This window comes from Vitis riparia, chromosome 19 (genome assembly GCF_004353265.1).
Source record: "Vitis riparia cultivar Riparia Gloire de Montpellier isolate 1030 chromosome 19, EGFV_Vit.rip_1.0, whole genome shotgun sequence".
Classification (NCBI taxonomy): Eukaryota; Viridiplantae; Streptophyta; class Magnoliopsida; order Vitales; family Vitaceae; genus Vitis; species Vitis riparia.
In genome coordinates, this window is record NC_048449.1 from 21820003 (window position 1) to 21845689 (window position 25687).

At 37.9% G+C, this 25687-nt stretch overlaps 1 protein-coding gene across 1 annotated transcript in view; it reads right to left on the reverse strand.

Moving 5' to 3' along the window:
- Positions 1-584: 584 nt before the first annotated feature.
- LOC117908906 (molybdenum cofactor sulfurase-like) overlaps positions 585-25687 on the reverse strand; it is a 39519-nt gene continuing 14416 nt past the window's right edge. The window contains exons 5-11 of the mRNA XM_034822739.1: positions 20673-20830; positions 18572-18698; positions 3462-3564; positions 3318-3363; positions 1287-1325; positions 1013-1169; positions 585-840 (exon numbers count right to left, since the gene is read on the reverse strand). Coding sequence (XP_034678630.1) covers positions 801-840; positions 1013-1169; positions 1287-1325; positions 3318-3363; positions 3462-3564; positions 18572-18698; positions 20673-20830 — 670 coding nt within the window. The 3' untranslated portion in view covers positions 585-800. The remainder of the gene's footprint in view (positions 841-1012; positions 1170-1286; positions 1326-3317; positions 3364-3461; positions 3565-18571; positions 18699-20672; positions 20831-25687) is intronic.

A 25687-nucleotide genomic window follows, 5' to 3' on the forward strand; every position in this document is an offset into this window, starting at 1 on the left:
TATTTTAGGAATAAAAAAGGAGAGATCATTTAGGATGATTTAGTTTCCTAATTTAGGAGAGAATCAAGCTAGATTGATATTTTCTTATTCAGTCATTTGTGTATATATATGTGTATGGTGTGTACCTAAAAATATCAAAAAAGGAATTCAGAAATTCTTCAATGTTCCATGTCCTTCATGCCACAACAGCCACTGGAATCACTCTCACAAACAACCAAGGCCCAATCTAACTTGGAGAAAGGAGAAGAATAAGATTCTCAAACCCTAAACGATAAGAAAGACCAGTGAAAAGAACCAGGGTACCTGGATACCTCAACCAATGGAGCTTCATCTGTGATCTCTAAGCGGCAGCTCACTGGAAACCAAACTGACAGCATCGCATCACTCTCGACCCCACAGAAAAGCCCCTTGTCAACTCTCCACTCCACAGTGATTTGGGACTCCCTAGGAGCCTTAATCCCTTTGAAAAGGCCAAGGGGGGCCTTCACTCCCAAAGTCATTGGCCCATGTTAAGAATAGAGAAGAACCTGCTTCCAACCCCTTCCAACACAGCCTGACCTAAGCTAAAACACCTCTCTGGGCTTTGCCCCCTCCACAGGGCCTCTAAACACCTGGGCCTCATTACCTGAAAAGATTTGCAAGGACTGGGCCTCAACCACTGCCTGTTGACCCAAAACCTTGTGCCCATACCCAGCCACACTCTGATCTCCCCTCAGGGACACCTCATCTGCGAGGTCTCTTCCACCTACAGTTGGACTCCCCCCAACACTGCCTTGCTCTGACACACTCACAGCCCCTTTTCAGTGCTGCCAGCTGCACAGTCTGCTCTCCCCTTTCTCCCTTCAGCAGAGAATGACATGCCATCAACTACAGACTGCACTAACATATATGTCTAACATATATAAATATGTAAACACACACAGACACACATATATATACATGTATGATATATATGGGGGTTATTCTGTTCTTCTATGATGCTATTGATTGAAATAACTAATATTTCACATACCGTGATATTGCAGAAATAGTTATAGTGTTGAGTAATTTGAACCCATGTCGAATAGATGCTATACTTAGGAATGATGCGGTGCCATCCTCAAACAGCTCCTCAATGTCATTTCTTCTTTTAACAAAGTCAATATCAGCAATGGAGGCTGCCACCGTACCTGGAAATTTTATCATGAACCAACATAAACAATATAAGAAGTAAACATTAATTGCAAATGCGCACACACACACACACACACGTACACACATACACACATATATATATAAACACAAACCTCCGCTAAAATAGGTCTTCTTCAACAACTTGGCAGCTTCTGCATTATTGCAATATACAAAAAGAAAAATTAGGAAAAAGTTTGTTATTTCTCCTCAAAGTTTAATTCGACAGGATAAAAATAGAAGTTTTGGAGTTTTTTATTAATCAGATAACGTTCTATTAAACAAAAATAGAAAATGAAAAAAAAAAAAAAAATTCTTCCAGATAATTGCGTAGACAGAAAATCGAACACAGAAAGTCTATACACAGTTAATACTATAAATCACTTTAGTATGGATACTTGCATGTAATGAATAAAAAATTGTTTAATTGACTCTCAAGAATTATATGCCCATCAATTACTAATTGCATGTGCCCTACTCCAAGTGATTCTAGGATACCTATTAATTTAGTCATAAATATTTGCACAACAGGAATGAGATTCTTTCTTTAATAGGAATCCCAAAACATTGTAATAATAAAACAGGAACGAATTAAAAGGATGACGACCAAACCAGAGACAATAAGAAAGGGACAGAAGTAGAGCAATTTATAAAACATCCAACAAAGAGGCTTTAGGTTTAGAGAACACTAATCACTCTGCCCACACTGTTTTGTAAGAATTCCCTCAATTTCCATTTTTACCTTGTTTTTCCTAGAGAACAACCATTAAAATTTAGTTTAAGGCACCCTAGTGAAGGCATCATCCACTAAGCACCAGCTTTAGTGGGTCTCAAGTAATCACAGCACACTCCATACTAATGGGAATACCCTGAAACTCTGCAGTGACAGACAGTTGAAAAAGTAAGATAACAGGCTTAATCCAAAGGAAGGTACATCCTTACCATAGGTCATCAATAGTCTTCCATCCATCGTCAAAAAAATCTAGCCATTCAGCTCAAGCCAAATCACCTAAAGAATACATACCTCTCTTGCACACTACTTGCCTCCTGAGTTTCCTTGCAAGCCCATGGAAAGCCATCACTATCATGTCCACAATGTCTTTAAAAAAGCACAACATACTAGTTCATTCAAACACTCTATGTCGCAACCCAAAGGCAATTGACAATCCAACAATGGATGATTTGTCATCTCTCTACTGTCTTAGAAAACTCAAGATTAATGGCTTTATAAGGCCTCCTAAGTTCCTAACCGATATAAATGCTAAAAACCTTTTTATTTTTCTAACAATGGAAAGGCTTTGAATTCTCAGAGAACTTCAACCTTCCCTATAAATGACTTGAGGATATGTGGACAAAAGATGACTCTTTGATAGATCATTATAGAAAGACTTAAAAGAAGAAATTGGAGGGAATTAATGACCAATGCCATGGAAAATATTTATTAAAAAAAAAAAATTGTAAACATGTAGCAGAAAAAAAAAAAAAAGCATGAGAGTGCCATGCAATACAAATAGATTCCACAGATCAAGGAAAAGGAAAAGCCAACAGACATCAAGAGAAGATTTTCCTTCAACATTCAATCAATTTGTAATATATTAGATCCTTCCCTTTCAAGGAAAAGATGACTTAAAAATGAGACCTGAAACTCTGATTTATTTTGATGAAGTATCTAAGACAAAAGGGCTACAAGCTTCAAGAAGAACAATGCACTTACAAAAAATAAATAAATAAAAAAAAAAAAAAAAGCTATCCTATTAAATAACTAAAACATTGTTAACCAAAATGCACATCAAGAAGGGAACTCATGAGCTAACAGAATGGACAAGGAAGAATTCAATGTCATTCCTTGACTATATGTGGTGACATTCCTTTACTAATATCATTCATATGCTCAAATTTATTTCCTTTCAAAAGAAAGGAAAATGCAATTTCAGGAGAGAAAAAAAAAAATGAACTCAGCCCATTATGTAATTAATTTTTTATTAGAGAAAAAAAAAAAAGGAAAGAGACTAGATTCTTTGTGGTAGTTGATTAGTCATAACACAGAGTATAAGAGAAACAGAACGTGAAATTTAGAGAATGTACTTTTGACACTACCATCAGATGATAATTTCAAAATTTAGATTCTTTCAGAATCAGTTACTTACCATTTCGAACAATGAGAGCGCCAAGTCCCGTCGGATAACCAAATAGCTAAACAAAGACAATATGAAGATGAAACACCAATACGTAAAGGTTGAAAACTCTTATGTCCATGCCTGGATGAAATGAAACTCTCTGCAAAAATCTACCTTATAGAATGAGATGACAACAAAATCTGCAGGATACTTCGACAAATCAGGTGGTTTTGTTGCACATCCTTTTGCAGCATCAATCAAGACCATCCAGCAACCCCTGTTTCCAAACATTGGGAGAAAAGATAAGCAAATTGTACTAATGGAAAGTAATGAGATTAATTTTGGCTGAGAAGCTAAAAGATCCATTTTTTTTCATCACCATGATGATTTCACACCAAGGGCTCATGCCTCTCATGGAAATAAACCCTCTTCAGTTATTTTTTTCTCTTTAATCTCCTGTTTCACTATATGTTAAGCCTCTACTTTTTTTTCTTTTTTTTTTTTGATCAGAAACGAAGAAAATTATATTAAAAGAAGAAAAGATACAAGAGAAAGAAGAGATACAAGAGAAAGAGAAGAAAACAAGAGAAGGATGAGAGGTCCTTCCCACAAAAAACAAAACTGAACAAAAGATAAAACACCCAACTTTAGAAAACTAAAAACAAATAAAAACCCCAAGACTCTCAAACTTTTGAAGTGCAAACCGCAGTCCAGTTGAGTTGTAAAACACTAAGAGGAACTCCGCTAAAAGCTGCAGTACAAGAGGCCCAAAGAGAGGAATAGAAAAGAAGCAAGTCCGATAACATCTCTTCCGTTCTCCCCTTATCCTCAAAAATCCTATTGTTTCTCTTTTCCCACACCATCCATAACAAAGTAAGGTAAGCGATTTGCCAAAGTGTCTTGCCTCTTAATGAATTCCCCAAACCTTTAAAATCAATAACCATCATGTCCACAATACTCTTTGGAGGGACCCAAGCCAACCCTGCTAGATTGAACAGCTTGTGCCAAAGTCCAATGGTAACAAGACAATGAAGAAAAAGGTGGTCGATTGATTCTCCATTTCCTTTGCAAAGAATGCACCATTGAGGACAGAGGAATTTGTTGGGTTTTCTCAATTGAAACTTGTCATTAGTGTTTACCTTCCCATGTACTACTAACCAAGCGAGGGCCTTAACCTTTAAGGAGGCTTTTGAACTCCACAAAAACTTGGCCGGAAGGAACAAGATAGATTTGAGACTTTTAACATGCAAGAAAAAAGATTTCACTGAAAAACAAGTCTGATGATAACAAAGACCACGCTCTTGAATCTACCAAAGAAGGAGAGAAATGCACTGATCTAAGGGAGGACATTAATCTCTGAAGGAGATCAATTTCTGTATCACTAAGATTGCGACAAAAATTAAAATTCCAAGACAGTGGAAAGGAATTGTCAAGGACATTTGAGATAGTAAGGTTTTTCACAGAAATAACTCTATAAAGACCAGCAAATTGAGAACACAAAGTTTGTTACCCACCAAAGATCTTCCCAAAAATGAATTCTCTCCCCATTCCCTACCACTAGGCTGACAAAAGGAGAGAAACCCTGGAAAACTTGAGTAATAGCCTTCCAAGCACATCTGTGTGACCATCTAACCACCATGTTGGCGTCCCATCCATTAGGATGTGTCCCATAAATACTCACAATAACCTTATGCCAAAGACTATTCCTTTCTCTAAGGAAACCTCCAAAGCCATTTCCCTAAGAGAGCAATATTTCTCAAAGAAGTCTTCCCGAAACCCAAACCTCCTAACTCCTTTAGCCTACAAACAACATCCCATCTAATAATATGATCTTTCTTCCCTTCCCCCGCCCCAGACCAAAGAAAATCCCTTTGCATCTTCTCAATCTTTGAGGCTATTGATACTGGGATTTTGAAAAGGGAGAGGAAGTAGCTAGGGATGTGAGACAGACTTGACTGAATTAAAGTAATCCTCTCTCCCAAAGACAAAAAGGCCTTTTTCTAACCATCCAACCTCCTCGAAATTCTCTCAACCACCGGATCCCAAAAGCCTATTATCTTTGGGTTTCCTCCCAATGGAAGACCTAAATAAGACAAAGGTCACTCTGACACTCTGTAATAAAAAACTGAGGCCAAACTAGACAACAACTCCTGCCTTGTATAATACCTGAAATGACGCTTTTTTCTAAGTTGATTTTTAATCCTGATACTTGCCCAAAAACCAAAAGGATAATCTTAAGGTTTTGAAGATGTTCCAGAGAGGCTTTAGAGAAAAAGATGGTGTCATCTGCAAATTATGGCAAAGACACTCTAGTCCTGTCCCTCCCCACAAAGAAACCCTCAATTAGCCCAGTGTCCTCTGCTCTAATCATCAACCTACTTAGAACATCTGCTACTAAAGTAAAAGGGAAAGGAGAAAGGGGGTCTCCTTGTCTCAAACCTCTAGAGGCCTTAACCCAACCCTTTACATTCCCATTAACTAGGATTGCAAAACTTGATGAAGACAAATAGCCCCTTATCCAAGATCTCCATTTCGGGCTGAACCCCTTTCTTTCTAGCACATGATCTAAAAAGCCCCAATCTACATGATCATAAGCCTTCTCAAAATCGATTTTGAAGACCACCCCTTCCTCCCCTGGCCTTCTTTTCTCATCCACCACTTCATTGGCTATCAACACAGCATCCAAAATGTGTCTCCCTTCAACAAAGGCTCCTTGAGAGCCAAAGATTGTTTCATGGAGGACTTTGCGTAAACGCCCTGATAAGACCTTAGCAATTATCTTATATAAACTTGTAACCAAGCTAATAGGTTTATAATATGAAATCTTAAAAGTTTGGCTTTTCTTAGGCACCAAAGCAATGAAGGTCGCATTTGTACTTTGATTTATTATCCCATTGGTGTGGAACTCTAGAAACACCCTCATGAGGCCCTCTTTGATCACATCCCAACACTCTTGATATACTGCAATAGTAAAACTATTAGGACCAAGGGCCTTTTCCTTATTCAATTGGAAAACTGCCAATCATACCTCCTCTTCAGAAAAAGGCCTGTCTAACCAAACTGCACTTTCTCCAAAAATAGGGACCCAATCTCACCCTTCAACCCTCCAAGAAGCACCTACGGGTTTGGAATAGAGTTTCCCAAAGAAATTTACAATCTCCTCAGAGATAATCTCTACTTTCATCCAAAAGAAATTATAGAACATCTCCTGCTGAAGAAGACCACGGTTAGAAATTTGAATCTAATACGCTTGCAATCCTCAAAGATATAGACATTGTGAACAATCATGGAATTGTACTTCTTGTATTAATGGAGGAATTTACAATGAATATACATAGGGTTTATAGGGAAAACAATAAAAGAAAACAACCCTAGAATATATTGAATGTAGACACCATTACTCAACTATGCAAACAAGGAAGGAATCCTTAATTTATAGCCCTAATATTAACACTGATTTACAGCCTAATTTATAGCTTGTATAAGCTGTAAATTTTAATCAATCAAGTTGTCAATCAATCACAATTAGTCAATCCATCAATCAATCAACACTCACTCCCAAGCTGGAGAATATATATTTCTCATTCCCAATTTGCTTGTGATTTTCTGCAAAGAGTAACTAGTGAATCCTTTGGTTAGAATGTCAATTAATTGCTCCTTTGTTGAAACTATGGAGTACAAATCCAGCCACTATCTAGTTTGTCCTTGATAAAGTGAGGGTCCACCTCCACATATTAAGTACGATCATGTTGAATGGAATTATGAGTGATATTGATTATTAACTTGTTATCACAATACAACTTCACTCTTCCTTCCCATTTGACTCTTAAGATCACTAAGAATAATCTGTAGCCACAACAACTCATATTCCATGAGCCATTGACCTGAACTCGGCCTCTACACTTGATCTTGCAACAACTAATTCCTTCTTGCTTCTCAATGTCTCTAAATTCCCTCCAAGAAAAGTACAGTAACCAGAAATTAACCTTCTATCTACCACTAATCCTCCCCAATCTACATTAGTATATGCTTCTAAAGTCAATTCTCTATTTCTTCCAAAAAGAATTCCTCTCCTTAGAGTAAGCTTCAAATAGCGTAGAATCTTATACAATGCCTTTACATGGATCTCTCTAGGGGAATGCATGAATTGACTAACCACACTAACTGCATATGCAATATTTGGCCGAGTATGTGACAAATAGATTAGGTTACCAACTAAACATTGGTATTTCTCATGGTCTACTACAACATCCTCCTTGTCCTCCTTGTTCAATTGGAGTGTCAACTAGTTTGCAACAGAGCATCCTCGTCTCTTTCAACAAATCAAGCATGTATTTGTTGTGAAATGAAGATTCCATCTTTTGAAAAAGCTACTTCTATTCCAGAAAATACTCTAGTCTGCTCAAGTCTTTTATTTCAAATTCTCTGGCCAACCTTTTCTTGAGTAAGTCAATTTCTTCAATATCATCACATGTCACCATTATTTCATCCACATAAACAAAGTTGTTACCTTGCTACAAGGTGAGTGCTTGATAAAAAGTGTGTGGTCTCCCTAACTCTACAAAAGCTTCAAATTAATCATTTCATTGGTGAATTTCCTGAACCATGCTCTAAATGATTGTTTAAGTCCATATAATGCCTTTTTCAAATCTGCACACAAATTTCTATTCAAAACCATCATCAAATCCTAATGGAGCCTCCATAAATATTTCTTCCTCTAATTCACCATGCAGAAAAGCATTTTTACCATCAAATTGCTGCAAAGACCACCCATGGTTAACTACTAAGGGCAATAGCACATGAATGGTATTCATTTTTGCTAGTGGGGCAAAAATTTTCTAATAATCCACCACATAAGCATATGTATAAACTTCAGTTACATCTCTCGAAGGTTCCATCAAGATTTTAACCATAAATACCCATTTAGACTCAATTAATCTTTTTCCCTACAAAAGTTCAGCAATTTCCTATGTCCGATTTTTTTTCAAGAGCCCTATTTTCTCATTCATGGCTTTCATCCAACTCTCATTCCTAAAAGCTTCTTAGGCTGTTTGAGGAATTTTAATAGGATTAAGTTGGGAAAGAAAGGATCCATGTGATGAGGATAGTTTGTTAAAGGAAATGAAATTAGAGAAGGGATCTTCAGTATATTTTTTTAGTACCTTTTCCAACAGCTATCGATAGTCTTTACTCAAAGATGCCTCACTATTTTGCACACCTTTTTCTTGAATTTTAGATGAAGAATGAGTGGGATTTATTTCCATACCTATTATCAGTTCAGATTCTTGAACCTGCATCAGAATTACAATGAGTTGTTTCCTTCTTGAGTAAACCTAGTGGCTTGGCTCCCAACTTTCTACCAGCTCCTTCATTTCCAAGTTCAAATACAAGCTATGATGGAGTCATTACAATTTCAAAAGGAATAGCAGTACTTGAACTCAATGGAGGAGAACCAAAGACAGCAGGACTAGAGACAACGGTTGGACTCACAATTTAAAAGGACAAATCTTGAAGAAAAGGACTCAGATTCATCATATTCCTTATCTTCACCTGGTGACTCCACTAAAAAATAAGGATAGGGAAAGAAGAACTAATTTTCACTGAAAGTGACATCCATAATTATGCAGAATGTCCTAGATTATGGATGATAGCATTTATATCCTTTCTTTGTGGGATAATGACCAACAAGCACACACTTCAGTACTCAGGGATCAATTTTACTATGGTGATGAGAATAAATGTGAACATATGAGACACACCTGAATATTTTAGGAGGAAGACGACCAAAAACCCAAAACTCAGTGTAGAACTTTGATAAATTTTCCATTAGACTCTTATTTCCCAAAACTCTAGAAGGTAACCTAATGATCAAATGAGTTGCAGTCAAAACTGATTCTCCCCAGTATGACTTAGGAACATTATATTGAAACAACAGTGCTCAAGTTACCTCTAGGAGAGACGTTTTTTTCGCTTTGCAATACTATTTTGCTGTGGGGAATAATTACACGAGGATTGGTGGATAATCCAAAACTTGATTAAAGTATTCTTTTCCATTGTTGAACCTAATACTTTTGATTTGAACACCAAATTGAGTGTGAATCATTTTACGAAAAAAGGGCACACAATGATAACATTTGATTTAGTGGAGGTTTACTTGGTTCTTTTGGTCAAGTTTGTAAATCATGGGGAGGACCTCTCATCCTTCTCATGTTTTTTCTCTATCAATACAATTGTTCGTTTCTGATAAAAAAAAATGATAACATCTGATTTATGTTTCATGAGAAATAACCAAGTGACTTTAGAATAATCATCAATAAAGGAGTAAAACTATCGAGCTCCAAAAACATTAGGAATTCTTAATGGCCACAAACATCAGTATTGATTAATTGAAAATGACCATATATTCATTTGAAGCCCTTCTAGTTCCTTAGCACATTCAATTGTTTTCTTCACAATCCAGTCCTAAAAAATACAATGGGATGGGAAAAAGGTTACATTGCAATTCTAGTCTTCAGTAAGTTGATGAATAGACAATAGATTGACCAGAAGCTTAGGACCATGTAAATTAGATTTTAGAGTAAGAGATGATATCAAGGAAACAGTTCTTGCCCAACCACGCCAGGTAATGTACCATCTGCCACTATGATTTTTTTATTTCCTAGACATGGGCTATAAGAAACAAACTGGTGAAAAGAGTTCGTTATATGATCAGTAGCACCTGAGTCAATTACCCAAAAATCAGAAAAAGGTCTTTCGAAGCACTAAGGGCATAAGAGTTTTGAGTCCTTATCTGAGCGAGGAAATGAACATGAGGCACTAAGCTTTTCTAGAGAAGTTAAGAAGCTTCGAAGTCTTTCTATTTCTTCTGTGCTCAGTCCTCCATCATCAGACCCTTTGGAATTTGAGGCTTCTTCATTGGAACTATCTTCTGATTTGATCATTTGCTCTTTTCCTCCCTGTTGTCCAGCTTGCCCATTTTGGTTATCATTACCCCTCCCAAAGGATTGTGGTTTCCCATGAAGTCTCTAATAGTTCTCCTTCTTGTGTCTTGGCTTCTTGCAATAAGTACACCATACACCATCCTTGTTATTCTGTGGTCTACAGGTCTCAATCTGCCCATTTGTCTCTCCAGTAGCCACCCCATTATTATGTTGATTGGTATTTGGCTTGACTACAGCAAGAGTTGATCCTTCACTCAGTGAGGTTCCTAACTTAACTATTCTCCCACTAGTGTCTGCCTTTACAATTGAGAACACTTCACTAAGGGATGGAAGTGTTTCTTTTCCAAGAATCTGCACTCTAACTTTATCATATTCAACATTTAATCTACCAAGAACTTAAAAAATTCCCTCCCTTTCAACAAACTTCAATTGTGTGACTACATCTTCACTACATTTTATCTTGAAATTTTGATAGTTTTTTTTTTTTTTTTTTTGATAGGTAAAGATAATTTCATTAAAAAGAGACGCCCAAAAAGCGAAATCCATCTTTGCTATCCTATCCCAATCACTTTTCAATTTTTTTGGTAGGCAATGATATAATTTTATAAACAAGTGTCATAGAAACAGCGCAACAAGGAATACTGCATGCCTACAATGAGCATCAAAGAAACAACAAAAAAAGGCACAATGGAACATCCAAAATGAGAGAACAAAAAATAGCTCCCTCCCTTAATCAAAACCTAGCCGATCAATGAAATCAATTAAAGGCATTGTGCCTTCACCTATGTATAACTTTACCCACAAAAAGAGATTAGTAAGGAAAATGCTCTTTAGAAAATGGACAGACTGCTCCTTGTGCCCAAACAACCTATAACTTCTCTTTCCAAATTGTCCAAAGATACATAAAAGAGCAGCTCTACAAACCCTTTGTTACGCCTTTACCGATGACGAATCCATGCCACCTTAACAGAGTCTCTCTCACTATGGCCAAGAACACCAAACAAAGAGAAGAATAACTTCCAAAGAACCCTTGCCTTGAAAAATGAAGAAGAATGTAAACAATTGACTCTTCCTCAACTTTACATAGGAAGCATCTATTAACCAACATCTACCTTCTTATCCAAAGTTGATCAAGAGTCCAAACCTTTCTCCAACAAGCTTCCCACATAAAGAAAGTTGCTTTAGATGGAGCCCATGGATTTCAAACAACCCTCACTGGAAAAGGAATTAAACTCCTCAACTCCAAGACAGCATAAAGAGACTTCCCTAAGAATGAATCATTCCTTGAATCCGTCCACACTACCCTGTCCTCCTCTATTCACTACCTTACATTGTAGTCTAGAAAAAAATTGCCCCTACCGTATCTAGCTCCCAATCATTAAGATTTCTAGAAAAACAGTTCCAATGACCCTCTCCCCTATCTAGTCCAAATAATCCACGACCCAAGTCTCTTTTGATAGTGCTAAAGCATACAAAGATGGAAAACAAACACAAAATGGCTCATCCCCACACTACCAATCCTTCCAAAACTTCACCCTCCGTCCATTCCAATCTGTTTTCATTTCATAATAGGAGTAACTAAGTCCACATCTACATGACCATAGACATTCTCAAAATCCATAAAAGACTGTAACTTCGTCCTTCAAATTAATCCTCTCATAGAGAATCACATTGGCCACCAAATGACGATTTACCTAACTAGGACAAAAGCCCCTTAGGACGGGGATAAAGTTGAAGCATCTCCAAAATGCTCTTGAGAGGACCTTAGCATTGACCTTACACAAGCTTGTCACCATACTTTTGGGTCTAAAATTCCATTATAAAGTTGGAATTTTCTTTTTTTACAACTAAATAATCAAGCAGGAATTTATGTTATGACTAATCAGACAATCTCAAGCACTCTAAATGGTGCCCTTAAGACCATGTTGACATCCTCCAGACCATGCATACCAAAGCCCATTTAAAGGTCTTTCCAATCACCAAGCTCTTTCAAGCCGATTCAATGACCAATCTGGGACTTGTAACCTAAGACTCAGACTCATTTCCACAGCACAAAGAGAAAAAAGAATCTCACAGTCTCACTAGCAATCAAATATTGGTCCTCTAAAACCTTTCTTCCACCAAATAAGATTCTTAATACCCTTCTTTCTCCTCACCTTTACCACCCTATCAATGACATGGTGTAACAACTCCCTTAGTTTATTTCACACAAGATTTTTGCCTCCAGTTGAATCCTTCTTAAGCATGATACCCTCAATTTGGCTATTCAGCTAGCTAAGATATATCTGTTCGTTGGTCAATCTCTTTGACTACACTTAGATTTTCACTATCCTTAAGCATGAAACTTTTCCTCCCATAAAGATTACCAAAGACCATCTTCTTCTAATCTGTTCACTTGTTAGGGAACCTTGGGTTGTTATATAAATCAATGGCCCTGCCAATCTACCATATTAAACTCCTACCAATATTTTTAATCTCAGAATTCAATTTCAAATCTTAGAGCCACATATTCTCAAACGAAAAAAGTGAATAAGGCCAGTCACACAGATTTTTTACCAGCCACACCAACTACAAAGGCATGAGGATGAAATTTTTCTAAAAAGTCTTCCTTAGCAAAGCCTTCTTCTATTCCAATATTAATGCACTAGAATCACAAAGCATAACTATTATTCCCTTCTATTAAAAAATATTCTAATGTTGTAACTATCATTATATATATTTCTTCAATATTTTGAATATGCTTGTCACTTCTTCGTATTTCAATAAAACTCAGCAAAGCCTTGTACTAACTATTCAGGTGCCTTCCACTCAATCTATTGTTGTTTCTTGGTTTAGATCATAGGTCATCATGCCTTCTCCTGCAACTTTAAACCATATTCTGCCCAACCTTCCTCATCTAAGTGGCACTTTCAAAACAAAATTATTCATTCTACCACTGGTGCAATCACAAGCCCTCATTGTAGGTCCTCATCGCATCTCCTCATTGATTCATTTCAAGGAATTTTTGCATGCTAGCCGGTAATAACTCTGTTAGATAGTGTATAGTTACTTAGGTTATTTACTTTTCCTTTTTCTTTTCTTTCCTTATTGTATTGTGGGTCCCACTAACATGTATATATATACTCAAGTCCAATGTGTATTCTTTACAGTTTTTCAATAACAATAATTAGGGATTCTCCCTTTTCTCTCTCTCTCTTCACATGGTATCAGAGCCTAGGGAGAAAAAAAACCCTAATTATTTCCTGTTTATCCGTGAATCCATTCTGGGAAATCTTTCAGTGACCGTGTTTCATTCCGGTCATCCTTCCCATCTCCTAAATCTTCCGATCAACCGTATCGCCGTCAGAAAACCCTCACCGCCGGCGAATTTTCCGGCGAAGTCCTTTTCCGACACCGACCATACCATCAGGTGCGCAAGGAGGAGATCTTCAACTTTTCTCAAAGCACCGGAGGAAGAATCCCAGCCACGCACCGGCCACGCGCGTCTCTTCTCCGGCAGCCTGAATCTCACGCGCCAGCGCGTGAGGGCGCGTGGGGAACTTTCTGGCCACGCGCTTCCACCTCCAGCCTCGCCTGACGCCGTCTAGCCACCCTCCATCTGCGCTTGTGTCATCTGAGCCCTAAAAGTGCATTTTTTGGAGTTTTTTGTCTCCGCAGGCCCTCTAAACCGCCTTTCCGGCGACCTTCGGTGACTTCCTCTCCACCCCGAGCCCTGCACGTGTCTTAGGAAGTCCGCGATAAGCCGTATTAGGGCTCTCTTCGATCCAAACGTATTTCGTTCACCAGATAAGTAGATATGGCTACTAAAAGTTTCACTTTTTCCTCTATCATATCTGGATCTCCTATGATTACTTTGGAGAAATTGATTGGGAGTGAAAATTATTTGTCCTGGTCTGCCTCTGTGGAGCTTTGGTTTATGGGTCAAGGTTATGAGGATCACCTTGTTACGCAGGAGGCGGATATCCCTGAGGTTGACAGAGTACAATGGAGAAAGATAAGATGCACAATTATGTAGTGTGTTATGGCAATCAGTTGATCCTAAGATTCTGCTTCATCTTCGGGCCTACAAAACATGCTTTAAATTTTGGAATCAGGCGAAAGGGCTATACACGAATGATATCCAACGTCTTTATAAGGTGGCTTCTTCTATTGTCAATGTCAGACAACAAGACATGGATTTATCTACTTATATTGGCCAGATTGCCTCTCTTAAGGAGGAATTCTTGACCGTGATGCCTCTTGCTACTGATGTTGGGGATCAACGAACACAGATGGACAAGTTTTTCATGGTTCTTACGCTTATTGGCCTCCATCCAGATCTCGAGACAGTCCGCGATCAAATTCTTGGCAGTTCCTCCGTTCTATCATTGGATGATGTGTTTGCTCGCCTCCTCCGTATCTCCTCCACTCACACTTTGCCATCTGATAACACTTCAGATTCTTCTGTGTTAGTTTCTCAAACTAGCTCTCGAGGAGGACGCAGTGGTAACCAACGTAGAGGCCAACGTCCTCATTGCACCTATTGCAATAAGCTTGGCCACACTCGTGATCGGTGTTATCAGTTACATGGGCGGCCTCCCCGCACTGCCCACGTGGCCCAGTCATCTGATCCTCAGTTGCCTCAGCTTCCCAGTTCCTCCACATCTTAGGGTATTTCCCTCACTGACAGTGAGTATGATGACTATCTCCGCTATCAGGCCACCAAGTCAGCTTCTGTTGCTTTTGTTGCTTCTATTGCCCAGACTGGTAAAGATTCTGCTTGTCTTACCCACACATCTTCTCTTGGACCTTGGATTCTAGATTTTGGCGCTTCTGATCACATATCTGGTAATAAGGATCTTTTTTCTTCTATTACTACTACCTCTACCTTACCTATTGTTCATTTAGCTAATGGTTCCCAAACTATGGCTAAAGGTTTTGGTTTTGCTCATCCTCTCCCTTCCTTACGTCTCCATTCTGTCCTTTATGCCCCTGAGTGTCCTTTTAATCTTATTTCCATCAGCAAAATAACTCGCACTCTTAACTGTTCTACCACTTTCTCTGATAAATTTGTGACCTTGCAGGACCGGAGTACGGGGAAGACGATTGGCATAGGACGTGAGTCTCAAGGCCTCTATCATCTCACCGCGCCTTCAACTCCTGTAGTTTGCATTTCCACTAATGCTCCCCTCCTCATCCACAGTCGCCTGGGCCACCCTAGTCTATCCAAGTTCCAAAAAATGGTCCCTAGTTTTTCATCTTTGTCGTCACTTGCGTGTGAGTCCTGTCAGCTTGGGAAACATACTCGTGTCTCGTTCCCAAAGCATTTGAATAATCGGGCAAAGTCTCCTTTTGAACTTATCCACACTGATGTTTGGGGTCCTTGTCGGACCGCGTCTACTTTAGGATTTCAGTATTTTGTCACTTTCACTGATGACTATTCTCGATGCACTTGGTTATTTTTAATGAAAAATCGAACTAAGTTATTCTCTATTTTTCAGAAATTTTATGCTGAAATCCAAACTCAGTTCAATATTTCTATTCGTGTGTTGCGCAGTGACAATGCCAGGGAATATTTTTCTACACCATTTACTTCATTTATGTCCCAACATGGGATCATTCATCAGTCTTCTTGTGCTCATACTCCTCAACAAAATGGGGTAGCAGAACGTAAGAATCGACATCTTGTTGAGACAGCTCGTACTCTCCTTCTCCATAGTCATGTTCCTTTTCGTTTTTGGGGGGACGCTGTTCTTACAGCATGTTATTTGATTAATCGTATGCCCTCATCTGTATTACACGATCAAATTCCTCATTCCCTTCTTTTCCCTGACCAACCACTTTATTTCCTTCCTCCTCGTGTTTTTTGTTGTACTTGCTTTGTTCATATTCTCACTCCTGGACAGGACAAACTTTCTGCCAGAGCCACAAAATGCATCTTCTTGGGATATTCCAGACTTTAAAAGGGTTATCGTTGTTATTCCTCTGAGACTCATCACTACTTTCTCTCCACTGATGTCACTTTCTTTGAGGACTCACCGTTCTTCTCCACCTCTAAGTCTCTTCCTGTTTCTGAAGTCTTACCCCTTCCCATTATCTCCCCACCTGATGCAGTGCCTTCTCGCCCACTTCAGGTTTATCATCGCCGTCATCATGTCGTTGCTCCTCCTTCTTTGGCCGAGGTACCTGCTGACTCACTTCCTATCCCTTCGGCTTCTCCTGCCCCGACTCTGCCTCCTTCTGCTGACTTACCCATTGCTCTTCGGAAAGGTAATCAATCTACTCGTAATCCTCATCCCATTTACAATTTTTTGAGTTACCATCGATTATCTTCACCCTATTCTGCATTTGTTTCTACTATATCTTCTGTTTCTCTTCCCAAGAGCACCCCTGAGGCTCTTTCCCATCCAGGCTGGCGACAGGCAATGGTAAATGAAATGGTTGCTTTACACTCCAATGGCACTTGGGATCTTTTTGCTTTACCCTCTGGTAAATCTACAGTTGGTTGTTGTTGGGTCTACACAGTTAAGGTTGGCCCTGATGGTCAGGTTGATCGCCTTAAGGCCCGCTTGGTTGCTAAAGGCTATACTCAGGTTTATGGTTCTGATTATGGTGACACTTTCTCTCCTGTTGCTAAGATAGCTTTTGTTCGTCTATTGCTCTCCATGGCTGCTATGCGTTTTTTGCCTCTTTATCAATTAGATATTAAAAATTGTTTTCCTTCATGGGGATTTGCTGAGGAAGTTTATATGGAGCAACCACCTGGTTTTGTTGCTCAGGGGGAGTCTGGTTTAGTGTGCAGGTTACATCATTCTCTATATGGCTTGAAACAATCTCCTCTATATGGCTTGAAACAATCTCCTCGAGCATGGTTTAACCGTTTTAGTTCTGTTGTTTAGGAGTTTGGCATGTTCCGCAGTCCAGCAGACCATTCCATTTTCTATCGTCATAACTCTTCGGGGCAGTGTATTTATCTGGTAGTTTATGTGGACGACATCGTCATTACAGGCAGTGGTCAGAATGGTATTCAGAAACTAAAGCAACACCTTTTCACCCACTTTCAGACTAAAGACTTGGGGAAACTCAAATATTTCTTAGGGATTGAGATTGCTCAATCCAGTTCCGGTGTGGTTCTTTCCCAAAGGAAGTATGCTTTAGACATCTTGGAATAAACCGGTATGTTAGACTGGAAACCGGTAGACACTCCTATGGATCCAAATGTCAAACTTATACCAAGACAGGGGGAGCCTTTAGGAGATCCTGGGAGATATCGGCGACTTGTAGGTAACTGAACTACCTCACCATTACTCGTCCAGACATTTCTTTTCCTGTAAGTGTGGTTAGTCAATTCCTACAGTCACCATGTGATAGCCATTGGGATGCTGTAATCCGCATTCTTCGATATATCAAAAGCACACCAGGTCAAGGTGTGTTGTACGAGAACAGAGGTCATACCCAAGTTGTTGGTTACACAGATGCAGATTGGGCTGGCTCACCCATAGATAGACATTTCACTTCCAGGTATTGTGTTTTTATTGGAGGTAACTTAATATCTTGGAAGAGTAAGAAACAAGATGTAGTGGTCAAATCTAGTGCTGAAGCCGAGTATCGAGCTATGGCTCTGGCAACATGTGAACTCATATGGCTGAAACATCTTCTTCGAGAGTTGAGATTTGGAAAGGATGAACAGATGAAGCTCATCTGCGACAACCAAGCCACTTTGCATATTGCATCCAATCCAGTCTTCCATGAAAGGACCAAACACATTGAAGTTGACTGTCACTTCATTAGAGAGAAGATCGCATCAGGATATGTGGCGACTAGTTTTGTCAATTCAAATGATCAACTAGCAGATATTTTTACTAAATCTCTCAGAGGTCCTAGAATTAAATAAATTTGTAACAAGCTTGGTGCATATAACATATATGCTCCAACTTGAGGGGGAGTGTTAGATAGTGTATAGTTATTTAGGTTATTTACTTTTCCTTTTCCTTTTCTTTCCTTATTGTATTGTGGGTCCCACTAATATGTATATATATACCCAAGTCCAATGTGTATTCTTTACAGCTTTTCAATAACAATAATTAGGGATTCTCCCTTTTCTCTCTCTCTCTCTTCACAAACTCTACTTCTTGATATCAATTCTGCTTATGTACAGAAATGATTCTATAGAGACCAGAAATGTGTTAAAAAAACCTTTGTGTAAATAAGAAAGTGGTCCAATTATTCCATAAATTTATTTTGTTGAGAATTTGAGGTTAAAATTATACCAAATCACCAGAAAAAGAAAAAAAAAAAAAAAAAAGAAACACAAAAACCAAAACAAAATTAGTTTGATGCATAAAATGGCATGGAGTTGGATACTTGCAGAATGGAGGGCCAGTCAAAATTCTCTCAGCATCTTCCTTGATAATCTTCACCAAGTCGAGACTGAATCTTACACCAGAGAAATTGCACTCTGACGGAAATGCAAATAAGTTATGGGCGTAACCTGCATTTACCAAAGTACGTGACGCAGCTAGAGTAAAATAGTGTCAAAATGGAAAAAAAAATGATAAAAAATAAAAAGATAAAGATAAAAACTCAGTATAGAATGAGCATTGATTATCATGGGTTACCAAGCATCGTTTTAATACAGTAAGTGTTTCACTATAGGCAAATAAAACTAAAAATAGAATATCCCCAAGATAAGGCCAAACCATGAATATACATTTCAACAAACTACTTCCATCTTAAAGCTCAACATAACATGTTTAAATTATAATAAATAAATAACACAAACCAAGGAAGCAAACTTAGTTCTAAAATTAAGGCAATCCTTGAAAGAGAACTCTCATCTGATTGCAAAGCAGATATATAACCAAGTCCATAATTCAGCACTGCTGATTGAGGTAAAGAAGATTTTAACCAGATATAATTCAACAACTAATAAAAATATTTGTCGAAATAGAACATTATAAATTATTTGATGAATAAGAACCTTCAACCTACCAAGAAGCAGTGATGACTATTAAATTTTTCATCAGTTTCTGCAATATTTACCATACAGGATTTTGACCAGATATAATCAATAACTAATGATATTTGTCAACATAGAACATCATAAAGTATTTGATGAGTAAGCACCTTCTACCTACCAAGAAGCAGTGATGACCATTAAATTTTTCATCACTTTCAGCAATATTTTCCATACAGTTCTTTGAGTAGAATGTTCACATTCCCTTACAGTTTTGGTGTAAGATTTCAAGTGTCAACAAAATAGCATAAAAGAAATTTCAAGATCAAATCATGATGACCATCCTTTGCCTTCTTTGACATCAAAAGTTTACAACCTTCCCATGCTGGATTTTTCCTTCAAACATGATCTAGGTGCTACATTTATACCATGTAAGATGCCTTGATGTTGGAGTCTGACTTCCAAAGGCAGAGGGGACAAGAAAACATCATTTGGCGTCAGGGCAAAAGGAACAAAAAGAGGCAGTTGTCCGTATGACTTCATTAAAAGAGAGAATTCTTTACCTTCTATATGGAAACCACTTTTGGTTTCAGTCTTTCTAAGAGGCCTTCCTAGCAAGGCCATATCATGGCTTTAATTTAGTGATTCTAAAAATACTCAACAACTGTCTTGGAAAAGCAGAGAGATTAGATTCACCATTGCTAGTTTAATCAAGAAAGAAGATGGTAAATTTTTTATGTTTAGCCTAGTATCACTAAGAATTCTCTTCTCAACAAGGAAAGGGATGTTTGAACTAAGAATTTAGTACAGAAGGCAAACTAAGTACATCAATAAGTCATAAGCATCTAGGATAGCTTAAAGAAGAGACAAAGAGAACCACAATATCAAATAGGAGAAACAAACTGCCATCTTAAACTATAAAGAGCAACTAGCAGAAGCAGAATAATTGAACCACGAACCATTGAGAAACTAAAACTAAAAATTTTTAGGGACATCAAAGAACTAAACTAACTAAAACAATATATACAAAACAAAAAAAATAACTCCCTTCTCCTTATACACCTCTAGAGTCATTCCATTGGCTGGCAACCATTCTCAAACATTTCAAATACAATGCATTTGAATTGCAAAATTATGTAACATAAAAGCTTGTCAAAATTTTGGAGGTAAAATGTGCATAACAAAACAGCTGGATCAATGACAATCAAATAGACATGACCTGCTCCCTGCTAAATGCAAACCATGACCTCAAAAATTATATATGCCCCTAATTAGTCATAACAATCATTGCAGAATACAAAATAAATGGACGAAAAAATTCTTTTTAGCTTTTACAAGAAAGAATCATGTGTACTTTGGTGCACCCTTTTTCAGGCACTTCTAATATATTATCTTATTTTGCTTATCAAGGAAAAAAAAAAAGGAAAAAAATAGGGGAAAAAAAAAAAGAAAAGAAAGTTAGCTTTTACATGAAAGACTTGGTAGTGGCAGTTATCAACTAAAATTTACCTGTAGGCGCTTCTCCTGGGAATCTTGCTTGGTTTCTCCTTTGTATAGGGTGTGGTGACACTTTAATAGAAGATGAAGTGCTTCTGGAGACTCCACCATGATGCCCAGCCTCTTCAATATCTATTGCAAAAGCTGAAGCTCCTCGATCGAGAGCATATCTAGAAATTATAAAGGTGAACATGGCATAGAAATTCATACAAAGAAAATAAGTGAGGGCAAAACAAAGAGACTTATGTGAAGGAAATACTGCCTATCATATAGAGATTGTCACAAGGTTTTCACTTGAAAACAAGACAAACAAAATAAAAGACATCTCCAAAGGAAAACCAATGTATATACATATAGACCTGCACCTTCTCTAAGACTCTTTTTTCCTTTTTTGAAACAGAAACAAATATCTTCATTCATCTTCAAAGATAAATACAAAAAGGACAAGCATTCCTTCAAAGATGTACAAAATTGGTTAGAAAGTAACCTGGTGTCAAGCCCCACAAAACCTAATCCATCATCACAAAGAAAAAACCAAGGTACATTGAAAAGAAATATTGCACACTCAAGGGAGAAAAAATTTCCAACAAAGGAGGTCGAAAGCTTAGGCCTTCTTTAGCAACCGTTTTTTAAAACAATTTTTTGTTCTCCTAAACAAAAAATTAAAAAAAACAAAAAATAACAGGAAAACATATTTGATAATCAGAAAATGGAAAACGGTATTCTATTCTTAAAAACAAAAAACATAATATTTTCAGAAAATATCTTTTAATTGTTTTCAATTATTTTCACTTGTTTTCTGAAAGTTGTTTTAAAAAATAATTATATAAATATGAAGAATGATTAAAAATAAAACACTATATAAAAAAGTTAATTATAAAACATATTTAAAAACATAGAAAATAGGTTAAGAATAGTTTAGATTCACAAACAGACTTTTGTTTTACAAAACATCAAAAAACAGTTTTTGAAAATTGTTCTCAAAAACTATTTTCGAACACACTTCCTAAACAAAGCGTTCGCTCTTTGTTTGGCTAATCAATCTGTGACTTGGTTGGTTAAATGAGGAACCTAAGAGGAGTAACCCAACTCACTAGCAGCCACTATGATTTTGTGCATTCAATTGAAAAACTTTCACAAACCTCTTTCGTTATTAATCACCCAAGATTTTTTTTTTTTCAATGGGTAAATAGGAGAATATGATAAAAGAGAAATGCCAAAAAAGGCATCCCAAAGTATACAAAGAATGCCTAAAGGCACCACAAAAAAACAAAAAGGGGCAACAAGAAACAACCCCTCTCCCCCTACCCAAACCTAATCAGTCCACAAAGTCTATAGTGGAAAGAGGACTAAAGACTATGAACAACTTAGACCACACCTAAAGATTACAAAAGAAAGAAAATTTAAGTCCTTGAACCAAATGCTCTTCATTTTCAAACACCCTACTTTTTCTTTCTTTCCAAATTGTTCAAAATCACCCAAGATATTATAATAGAATAATTTCCCTCTATAGTTAGGTTAGAAAGGCCTAAAGCTTTGGCCTGTAGTAAACCCTCCAATAGTGTCAATATCTCTTCCTCAAAAGCCAAACCCCTCCTACCTAGTTAGAATAGGCTCTCAACATTGTACCAAAATAATCTCTAATCACACCTCCAACACCAATCTAACTAGGGTTGCCCAACAAAGATCCGTCAAATTCAACTTCTCTGAGGCCATATTTTTTTTATAGGTAATAAAAGGGTTTGCATTAAAAACACCTAAAAACGGTGAAAACAGTACATACGAAGTACACAAACAACGCCCAAAAAAAGCTAAGCAGTAAGAAGACAAAAAAAGGTCTTCCCCTTAACTAACAAACAATTGTGGAAACCCGGAAGGTACAAATGTGCATATAGTTGTACTGCATATCTGTACCGCATATAGTTGTTTCCTATTCTAATTTTATTTCCTAATTTTAAGGCAAGACTCAATCATTCATGTATAAATATCGATACAATAATTAGTTTGAATAGAGTGAGAAAAAATCTAGGGTAAAGTGGATTAAAGAAGGGGATTTCAATTCTAAGTTCTTTCATAGAATGACCACTGGAAGGAGAAGCAGGAAATTTATTAAGTCTCTGATTTCTGAGAAGGGGGAGACTTTAAGCAACATTGAGGTTATCTCTGAGGAGATTGTAAATTTCTTTGGGAAACTTTATTCCAAACCTGAAGGTGACTCTTGGAGGATTGAAGATGTTGATTGGGTCCCTATTACTGGAGAGAGTGCAGTTTGGCTGGATAGGACTTTTTCTGAAGAAGAGGTACGAATGGCAGTGTTTCAATTTAATAAGGAAAAGGCCCCTGGTCCTGATGGTTTTACTATTGCAGTTTATCAAGAGTGTTGGGATGTGATAAAAGAGGATCTTATGAGGGTGTTTAGCGAGTTCCACACCAATGGGGTAATAAATCAAAGTACAAATGCAACCTTCATTGCTATGGTGCCAAAGAAAAGCCAAACTTTTAAAATCTCAAATTATAGACCTATTAGCTTGGTTACAAGTTTATATAAGATAATAGCTAAGGTCTTATCAGGGCGTTTACGCAAAGTTCTTCATGAAACAATCTCTGGCTTTCAAGGAGCTTTTGTTGAAGGGAGACACATTTTGGATGTTGTTTTGATAGCCAATGAAGTGGTGGATGAGAAAAGAAGGTCAGGGGAGGAAGGGGTAGTCTTCAAAATTGATTTTGAGAAGGCCTATGATCATGTGGATTGGGGCTTTTTAGATCATGTGCTTCAAAGGAAGGGGTTCAGCCAGAGATGGAGATCTTGGATAAGGGGTTGTTTCAAGTTTTGCAATCCTAGTTAATGGGAATGCAAAGGGTTGGGTTAAGGCCTCTAGAGGTTTAAGACAAGAAGACCCCCTTTCTCCTTTTCTTTTTACTTTAGTGGCAGATGTTCTAAGTAGGTTGATGATCAGAGCAAAGGAAACTGGGCTAACTGAGGGGTTCTTTGTGGGGAGGGAAAGGACAAGAGTGTCCTTGTTACGGTTTGCAGATGACACAATCTTTTTCTCTAAAGCCTCTCTGGAACATCTTCAAAACCTCAAGATTATCCTCTTGGTTTTTGGGCAAGTTTCTGGCTTAAAAATCAACTTGGAAAAAAGCACAATTTCAGGTATTAACATTAGGCAGGAGTTGTTGTCTAGTTTGGCCTTGGTTTTTGACTGCAGAGTGTCAAAGTGGCCTTTGTCTTATCTAGGCCTTCCTTTGGGAGGGAACCCTAAGACAATAGGCTTTTGGGATCCGGTGGTTGAGAGAATATCAAGGAGATTGGATGGTTGGAAAAAGGCTTGTTTGTCTTTGGGAGGGAGGATTACTTAAATTCAGTCTTATCTGTCTCACATCCCTAGCTACTTCTTCTCCCTCTTTAAAATCCCAACTTCAATTGCCTCAAAGATTGAGAAGATGCAAAGGGATTTTCTTTAGTCTGGGGCGGGGGAAGGAAAGAAAGATCATCTTATTAGATGGGATGTTGTTAGTAGACCAAAGGAGTTGGGAGGTTTGGGTTTTGGAAAGACTTCGATGAGAAATATAGCTCTCTTAGGGAAATGGCTTTGGAGGTTCCCTAGAGAAAGGAATGGTCTTTGGCATAAGGTTATTGCGAGTATATATGGGACACGTCCTAATGGATGGGATGCCAACATGGTGGTTAGATGGTCACACAGATGTCCTTGGAAGGCTATTGCTCAAGTTTTCCAGGATTTTTCCCCTTTTATTCACCTAGTGGTGGGCAATGGGGAGAGAATTCGTTTTTGGGAAGATCCTTGGTGGGGAAACCAAACTTTGTGTTCTCAATTTGCTGATCTTTATAGAGTTACTTCTGTGAAAAACCTCACTGTTTCAAATGTTCTTAGCAATTCCTTTCCACTATCCTGGAATCTCAATTTTCGTCCCAATCTTACTGATTCAGAAATTGATCTCCTTCAGAGATTAATGTCCTCCCTTAATTCAGTGCGTCTCTCCCCTTCTTTGGTAGATTCAAGAGTGTGGTCCTTGTCTTCGTCAGGCTTGTTTTCAGTGATATCTTTTTTCGTGGCCTTGTCAAAAGTCTCTAATCCTATCTTGTTCCGTCTGGCCAAGTTTTTGTGGAGTTCAAAAGCCCCCTCAAAGGTTAACACCAATGACAAGTTGCAATTGAGAAGACCCTACAAATCCCTTTGTCCTCAATGGTGCATTCTTTGCAAAGGAAATGGAGAGTCGATTGATCACCTTTTTCTTTATTGTCCAGTTATCATTGGACTCTGGCACAAGTTGTTCAATCTAGCAGGGATGGTTTGGGTCCCTCCAAGGAGTTTTGAGGACATGTTGGTTATTGCTTTTAAAGGCTTAGGGAACTCTTTAAGAGGCAAGACACTTTGGCAAATCGCATGTCTTACTTTGGTTTGGATGGTGTGGCAAGAGAGAAACAAAAGGATCTTTGAGGAAAAGGGGAGAACGGAAGAGATCTTATGGGATTTGGTTTTGTTCTATTCCTCTCTTTAGGCTTCTTGTACTATAGCTTTTAGAGGAGTTCCTCTTAAGTATTTTACAACTCAACTGGACTGCGGTGTGTGCGTCATAAGTTTGAGTTTGTTGGGGATTTTCTATGTTTTTAGACTCCTAATGTTGGGTGTTTCCTCTTTTGTTCAGTTTGTGTAGGAAGGACATCTCATCCTTCCCTTGGTTTCTTCTCTTTCTCCTGTTTCTATTTTTTCTCCTGTATTTTTTCTTCTATCAATATATTTCTCTTCGTTTCTGATCAAAAAAAAAAAAATGTTGCAGTTTAACCTAGAATCAAATGAACTTCTCTGAGGCCATATGTTTGCATATATTTTTCTCTAATCCAAGAACAATCCACTGAAAATTTAACCTTAAGAGCTCAATGTCACGGACTTAGTCTGTTCCTAAGCTCGTGCGACACTTAGACAAATCAAGACACTTGATCTTGCTAAGTCAGTCTAACTCCCAATGCTTAGCTCACTAGGCTAAGACGCTCACGACTCAAAAGC